Source organism: Lissotriton helveticus, chromosome 1_1 (assembly GCF_964261635.1).
Source record: "Lissotriton helveticus chromosome 1_1, aLisHel1.1, whole genome shotgun sequence".
NCBI classification, from domain to species: Eukaryota; Metazoa; Chordata; class Amphibia; order Caudata; family Salamandridae; genus Lissotriton; species Lissotriton helveticus.
Window position 1 is genome coordinate 1,207,455,722 of NC_136057.1, and position 8,256 is coordinate 1,207,463,977.

Sequence of the window (8,256 nt, forward strand, 5' to 3'; positions counted from 1 at the left end):
CGGATGTCACTTCCGGCGCAGACGATGCCAAGGTTGACATGCGGAGTTGATCAAAGTCACCTACCAGCGTGCAGGGGTACTGCTCTCGAAAAATCTTCAGAATCCAGTCTGAAGCCTGGGGAAATTCAAAGGTAAGGTATAGGCAGCTAGATATAGTCTCTACCAGATTAGGCATTTCGAAGGTAAGTAACTTGTTCTTGTGTTCCGCACCAGAAATTAACCCCCTCTTACTTGAGGTCACCCTGCCAAAAGACCACTCATTGTCCACATAGTGAAATGTTAATGCTAGGCTGGTTGTTTCCATTTATTTACTAAAACAGGCCTGCAAATTCTTCACCAAATATCATGCGTAAACAAAATGCCCGATAAAGAGGATGCAATAAAACATCAAGCAAACGTGTTTTCTTCTTTTATCATACCATCCAATTTTACAGTGCTGGAAAACTGCATTAATGTTATTCTCTACTGTAATAAAGGGTTATCATCATCAATACACATGAACAAGCCTCAAACCCAAAAAGGTGTAATTGTTTTGTACTGCAATTTGACTGATCGCTAAATACATACAAAGTTAGCTGTCAGCCCTTGGAAGTTACTGGTGGTCCATGCTCTGTTCATTAGCAATTTGTCTTTTGAACTACTTGTACTTTGTATTGGTCCTTCACGTTTTTTTATAGGGTTCTAGGCAACTACCTAAGTCATTGTTGCCCAAAGAAGTTATGTTTATACTGTCAACTTTTATCTTTTAAGTTGAAAAAGCATTCAAGTAGTTGATGGCTTAGTTGGGCAACCACTAGATAGGATGATAACTGTGTGTAATGGAACTTCATAATTATCCTATTTAGTAACAGAAGCATAATCAAAGGGTTTAACCAGATGCTCTATCTTTTTCTTAAGGCAATGGCTACCAAAATCCAAAATGATTCCCCTCGGTATTGACGATGCTGTAGACCAGCTAAAAATGATGGAAGGACGATCCTCAAGCATTCGTAAAGCCGTGAGAGTTGCCTTTGAACGTGCTTTGAATCATCTGAGCAGAGTGCAAGCGGACCCTATGAGTGATTTTAGCGATATTGACTAATACTAGATCTGCAAGGACAAGAACATGCCTCCGTGTACTCCTGAGCTTTACAATCTGAATACTTTCTCTGAAAGAATGTCTTGAAGTTACACGTTTAATCACTGATCCGGGCTGACCTCTGGAATTGCTCAAGTTTGTCAAATCAACATTACTATGGTAATGTGGTGAATATTTTATCATTGTATTGTAGCTTGAAGGAGCTGCCACTAAAACTGTTAAATGTCTTGTTAATAGTGTTTATAAAGTGTACATATATGTATATTGCGCCACACTTAACTTATTCTAACTTTTAGAGGTAGTTCTTTAAATCCCCCTGTTTTTATTTTTACATGAATCAGTGTACTCCATAGCAGCACATTTCTTGAGACGTGTGTTGTTTTATAAATCTTAAAGTGTAATTTCAAAAAACGAAATCCCAAGGTGCATCGATGCCTAAGGTATATGTATCGTCGTATGGTGCTGCAACATGTTTTTTTTGTATTGTTCCCTTACACCCCCAACCGTCAAATCTTTTTTTCATCTTTTGTAAATCATTCCTCTACACGAAGTACCACACATTCAAAAAATATACAATAAATATGTGTGTTTCATAAAAAGTACATTATTTTGGAAAGTACCTTTTGTGAAAGACGCAAAATGTTTCTATGTACATCACTTGCAAATCACCAAAAACACTCCATTGCTGCCCAGGGTTACAATGTTTTAATTTGTTTTAAATATGTAATTCCACAAATTGCTATTCAAAAATTCCAGTTCCTCTTTCCTAGATACACATTTTATTTTTATATATGTGTGCCTACTTGTTTTATTTATTCAAGAAATTATATTCATTTGCTTTGTACTGAAAATTTAATTTTCACAGTTTATTGAAATACATTTTATAAAGGCACACGAGAAGACAATTTAGTTTGGAAAAAACTTTTGGGAATATGTTGTACAAAACAACAAAGACTTGTGTGTAATTTTAATTTTTTTGTAATTTGGAATTCTTTGGTTAAAACAAAAGGGTTTTATGTAACTTGTTTTAAATTAGAGCAGCTTGGTAGCAATAGAAACTTTGGATACAATTTTGTATGGTACATGTGATGTATATAGAACTAGTACTTTATTTTTAAGAGGCAAAGCATTATGTTAGGGTCAAAGAGTAGGGTGGGTTTTTCAGAACTGCATTTTTTATATTAAAAGATAAAGTCAAAAATTTGATTGGTGTTTTTGTTTCATTTGTACATATGGTAACTCATTTTAGACTCCGGAAATACTGCCAGGCTCCAGTATCAAGCATATCGAAATGCATGTTATGTTTTTATCATAGAGACTTCTAACAACCGATTCCTCATCTTAGAATATTCCCCAAGCTTCAAACTGGATCCACAAAATCTACCACATGACGACAAGCCCATTATCATTCCACACTCTGATCCGTGCTTTTTTGTTTCACGCAGGTGCTGTCCAGTCCCTACCAACCACTGGACTTACTGCCCCTAGCTAGACCTATCCTTCTTGCAGGAGGAGATGAGGAGGAAGGGTTTGGTCCTCTAGAACAGGGGTCTCCAACCGGTCGATCGCGAGCTACCGGTAGCTCGGCGAACCCCCATGAGTAGCTCGCACCTTGTATTTAAATTTGTAGCCTCTTAGTGTCATTTATTATTCTTGGACCTTTTTTTACAGCCGTTGCCTGCCCTCACCAAACCCAACTGCTCAGATTGGCCTAACTGAGCTTAGTTGGGGCGGGTAGGCCAAACATGATGACGCTATTGCTGATCTCCGCCTCCAGTCCACGTTACTGGCCTTTCACAGCCAGGCACCACGCTCTTGATCCGATTCCAGCACGACGTGTGCTGGTGCGAAGCTGCAGGTCCTGGAAAAGCTTGCTGGCATGCAGGTGGTGCAAGCAGTATTGAACTGCTACGAACCCGCACCACCTGCTTTTTCAGCTCTTATATTGTGCTTTATCAGCTCGAGCCAAGGTCCGAAGGGAGCTGCATGCTGATAGCTGGAGGCAGCAGAGATGAAGGGCGGCCCTGGCTTCCAGCCCACGGTGCTGTATAACACCCGGAAGGGCCTCTGGGGGACGGTGACCCAGAGCAGGGTCTCGAAGGCGGTGCTCCCTGGTCCAGTGACCTCGGAGGCAGTGACAGGGGGGAAGGCGAGCCCGGGCTCAGGGCTGCCCGAGCTTCAGAGGAGGTGGACTGCAGAGGCTTCTTCCTGCCTGTCTGAGGCGGTGCAACGAGGAAGAGCAGGCGGCCCTCAGGGCAGGCTCTGCCCGGGCTCCAGAGGGGGGGTGCTGTGGAGATAGAGGCCAGTGCAGGTCCAGCAGGGTTACTCCGCACTCTGGGGCAGTGACACCGAGGGATGCCGGGCGGCCTTCAGCTCAGGCTCTGCCCGGGCTCCAGAGGAGGCGCCCTGGGTAGATACCCCGTGCCAGTCCAGCGGGGTAACTCCACCGTCTAAGCCTCTGAGGTAGTGGCCCTAGAGTAGAAAACGAGGCCTAGGCCTCTGCGCTGGCTCCAGAAGAGGCGGACTGTGGACTGCCAGGCCCACGCCTTACTATCGTGGCCTCGGAGGCAGACAAGTGATAAAATAAGCGGCCCCGGACTCGGCTCTGTCTGGGTCTCCGAGGCAGACCCATCAGGACAGAGGCCTTTAACTGCCCGGCCGGAGGGTGGGCAGATGTGAGTGTTGTGATCGCCTGAGGCTGTGAATGCAGTGAATACTCCCTGGGGTACCCGCCCCAAAGGCTGCTGAGATGGAGTCACCGTAAGTCTAGGCCCTGCTCCGATTCACCCCAAGCCTGCCGGCTATTCAGAGCCTGCCAGTGAGGGGGGCTGGTAACTGCGTGAACAATATTTACCTTAAACTAAACCCACCCTCAAAAGATTGGCCGATTATTGCTTAAATATGTTAAACATAATCTGTTTCACAGCGCTCCTAGTTTTGTCAGATGAGGAAGGCAAGGCAATGGGCGTTAAACTGTTTTGCCACAGATCACAAGATTTTGGGAAAGCGGTAAAGCCGGGATCAGACCCGAGTATCTTGGTTCTAAAGACCAACAACAGCCACAAGAATACGTGTGCTCCAGTCAGTAAATAAACAGCAGGTGTCTGAGTGGAACCCGGATCTTCTATGCGCTTAAGTAGTGGTGTGGCCTATGGGCCAGAGTGGTTGTGCGGTAGTTGTGCTCTGCAGTGTGTGTGTGTGATAAAGGGTCCCAGGTCGCGCAGTCTGTCTGGTTCTACCTTGCATCCTGGCAGAGAGGGAGCACAGCTGCTTCCTCTCAGACACCAAGGAGGAGCTCTCCCTGGCAGGGCAGTGCCTGCAGGTCTCATCTCAGGGGCAGGACACATGGCGCATAGCGCGGTGCGATGGGCCCGCTGACAAAAGACACTGTCCGGAGTGGCGAGCAGCATAGGCACGCTCGTCAAAATTATAAATGTGTTTATATTTAACATTCAGGGATAGTGATGTGTGTTTTAAATGCTTAACACAGCAGCAGCTCACTAACATTACTGCAAATAATCTCTATGCCACCATCACATTTCTAATATATGAAGTCCTTTTTCGATCTATTCTAAATGAAACATTTTTATGGATGTTGCATGAAACATAACACAACATTTCTCTGCAAATATTCTGTAATAGACTCACATATCAGCCACATTCAAAATAAATTAAAGGAAAATGATATATAAATCAATCGGCCAAGGTCAACCTAAGTGTGTTCCCTTTCTCTCTACTGGAGAGAAAATTCAAGACGCTGGTCACCTTTTGGAAATGTTTTATTCTTCCACCAGCCCAGCCTTGCGGTTGGTGAACACCACATGCCTTTTGGAATAATATTCCTAGGCATTGTAGGACTCTATTGCATAGCTGTTTTCTATGTTCCCAGAGGAGGGACGAGCCACACTCAACCAAACCTTAGTCAGGATGTAGCTAAGTTCACCTTCAGGTGTGGGCTGGATACCACGGTCTGCCTGGGTAGAGCCATGGCCGCTACGGTGGTGCTGTATCACCTTGCGGTCCACTTGGTTCTCAAGGGATGTCCAATCGTCCTTGATTAACATGCCCTTCAATAATTGTTGCCCATTTTGGGACATAGCTGACACAGTGCTTGAGCGCCTTTGGGAAAGTCGGGCCACCTCTAGGTCTCTGGAGCGGTCTTTAACTGCCTGTTCCTAGCAACTGTCCTTTAGCTCCTACCGCGGTAGTGGTTGGGGAACGTATTAGTGTCCGTAATACCAACCGTACCCAGCAGCACAGCTGACTTCCAGTCCTTTGGTGGCCAAGGTCTTATATCCCAAAGCGAACACGGGAACAGTCTCCACGTGCTGCCCAGTGCTCCACCCCTCCGGCTGCCACATCCTCTAAGCCTCTTTAGTGCATATTCCATCCACCACAGCCATCTAATTGGTGGCAGGATGAGGCACCACCTGGCCCACTAGTCTGCAGTTATCTCCAAGAAGAGGGTGCTTCAAATTGTGCAGAGGGGTTACACCTTCCACTCTTGGAAATCCCTCTGCCTTTGCCACCATCCCAAGAAAGACTGACAGAGGACTTTCTATCCCTGATCTGTCAGGAAGTGCAGGCTCTTCTGACCAAAGGAACCATCAAGTGGACCATGGTTGCTATTTCACCTACTTTTTGGTGCCAAAAAAGGATGGAGGATTATGTCCTATGCTAGACCTGCACCCTTTCTACAGAAAGAGAAATTCAAGATTCTTACCTTGGCTCAGGCCCTGTCTGCCCTGGAGACTGAATTGTAGGGTTGGACTTGGAGGAGGCTTGTTTTCCAATATACACATTTAGCCTGTGATTCCTCACCTTGTGAATATTCTCCAGGTTTCAAATAGGATCTGGATACTTTTTGTAGTTCCTCTGCGTGCTGGAAGGTAGTGCCATGCTGCTCTGTGTTGACTCTGTTATGCTCTGGAAACGTGCAAGGCCTGTAAAGGCCAGTTCCTTTCTTTCGACACCTCTAAACGTGGATCTGGAGCGTCACTCATCTCTGAGAGTGCTTTCTGTCAGTTGTTGCAAGAGGTGTCACCCCCTAAGACAACAGGTTTTTAGTCCTGTAATGACTGTCGCAAATAGTTGCCCGTGACAGATCCCCACTAGGTTTGTCTGTGTTTTCTGGGGTCAAGCCACAACTCCCAGACCTGCAGGGAATGAGCGTTGATGAACCTGAAGGCCACCAGAGAACGTGACCCGAAACCTAATGTTGCCAAGTAGACACAGCGCAGGTACTGCTCCAAGTCCCACTGAAGTCACAATCCAAATAGAAGAAGTTGAAGCGGAGTTCCACTTCTTCGCTCCATTCCCACTCCTTTGATGATGCGCATGGGCAGTGCCAACTGTCACGCTCCTGCGGTTGGCTGACTTTGGTGCCAATTTTGTAGTTGGTTCCGGCACACCCTGAGCTTCTGGGCCTTCAGCTACAACGCGCCAAATCGAAGAGTTTCACTCAGTCGTGCTTTAGCTCTTCGGTTCTTTACTGACTCCCTCTGGCACACCTTTGGGTCCCAAGGAACTGAGACCCCTACCACCTCGATTACTACTGGCGGGTTTACCCTTGGTGCCAGCTTAACCCTCTGTGGCAATTCTGCTCTTGGCTCCAGAACTGATGTTACTCATGACTCCCTTATCACTTACCCGATGCCGCCTTCACCACCCATAGAGATGTCCCAGATTGTCCTTTCCAACTCCCGTCCGAATTTGACCGATATCTCGACTAAATCGGACAGAGCTTTCTGCTCTCGCCTTCCCTCCTGGCAGGCAATACTATTTAAATTCTCTTCTTGGTACGATCTCCGACAAAGACCCTGACTAGGGTGATGATTTTGCATAGCCCTATTCTGATGACAATTGGTATAAGGAATTGCAAGATGCTGTTGGGCTGGATACCTCCCCGGAGTCCGCTCTTTTTTCATCTCCTGGCCCAGCCATGGAAGAATCTGCCGCCTATACCATGGCCGTGCGTAGGGCGGCTTAAGCCCTCGATTTTCACTTACCCAATATGGAGGTCAAAATTAAAGTTCTGACTGAAGTCCTGCAGGCCAGCCAGACTGCTTCCAAGCCTCTTCTCCCTTTCAATGAAGCTCGGATACCTTTCTAGTGCACAGGGCTTAACCTGCACCAGTCTTCCATTTAACAGATAAATTGTCAGGCATCACCACCCTGCCCAGGCGACCCGGGCTTTCTCTCTCAGCACCTCTACAGAGTCTTGTGGTTCAAGGTTCCACTTTTGCTGGACTCATACTAACAATTTCCCAACCACTCTCCACTAACAGCGAATCTAAGCGAATGGAGTCTTTTGGGAAAAGCTTGTTCTCCTCTGCTTGTTTTGGCTCTGCGGCTGATCAGTGCTTTGGTTACTGGCCCTTTATGTTCACGCACTTTGGGACTTGGGAGGCACAAGCCCTCCCTGCTGTTCTGGAAGCCTTTTGCCCTGTTGTCTCACAGGCATCCAGAATGGTGGTGGTGCAGCCAAGTTCATGTTTCGTTGTGGCTTTGACATCACCGACTCATTTGGGTCAACCATAACCACTAATGTCCTCATTCGCCACCATGTTTGGCTACGATCTACTGGGTTCTCGGGCATCGTACTGTCCTCCCCTGGCATTTGTTTGATGGGACACGCTTGTCTGGGGACAAGGCTGACTCAAACCCCGCATCCCCACATGCAAAACCGTTTAGTGTGCTCTTACAGGGTCATATCCACCTGCTGGAAGGCAGAGTCCATCAATTCTTTCCGGGCTTGCAAAAGATCACATTGGACAGGTGGGGGGTTCCTCTAAATTGCCGCAAAGCCTACACATTACCCTTCCCTTCTTCCCCGCCGCACTTTCCACTGTACCCAGCGACTGACTGAGGACTATCTCTCCATTTTGCGGCCGGGAGTGCAAGCCCTTTTGGCCAAAGAGGCTATCGAAAGAGTGGCAGCACCAGAAGTAGGATCTAGTTGTTATTCCCGCTACTTTCTGGTGCACCAGAAGACCAGAGGTCTTCGGCTTATTAGAGACCTGTGCCCTCTGTCATGAACTCACCATGTGCCAACCGCGGTGACGATACTGGAGCCGATGGTGGACCTCCTATCCCTCCAGAGGACAGCAAATGCCAAGGAACTGACACTCTACCCTGGGGGGGATAAAATAAGAAAAAAGAGACTTGATGCATTGGAT

The 8,256-nt window shown here is 46.9% G+C and overlaps 1 protein-coding gene across 2 annotated transcripts in view; it reads left to right on the forward strand.

Moving 5' to 3' along the window:
- The window catches only part of BRD1 (bromodomain containing 1), a 552,010-nt gene extending 549,728 nt beyond the window's left edge, over positions 1-2,282 (forward strand). For both annotated transcript variants that reach the window (XM_078679620.1, XM_078679628.1), the window contains exon 13: positions 898-2,282. In XM_078679620.1, coding sequence (XP_078535746.1) covers positions 898-1,081 — 184 coding nt within the window. In that variant the 3' untranslated portion in view covers positions 1,082-2,282. The remainder of the gene's footprint in view (positions 1-897) is intronic.
- The last annotated feature ends 5,974 nt before the right edge of the window (positions 2,283-8,256 follow it).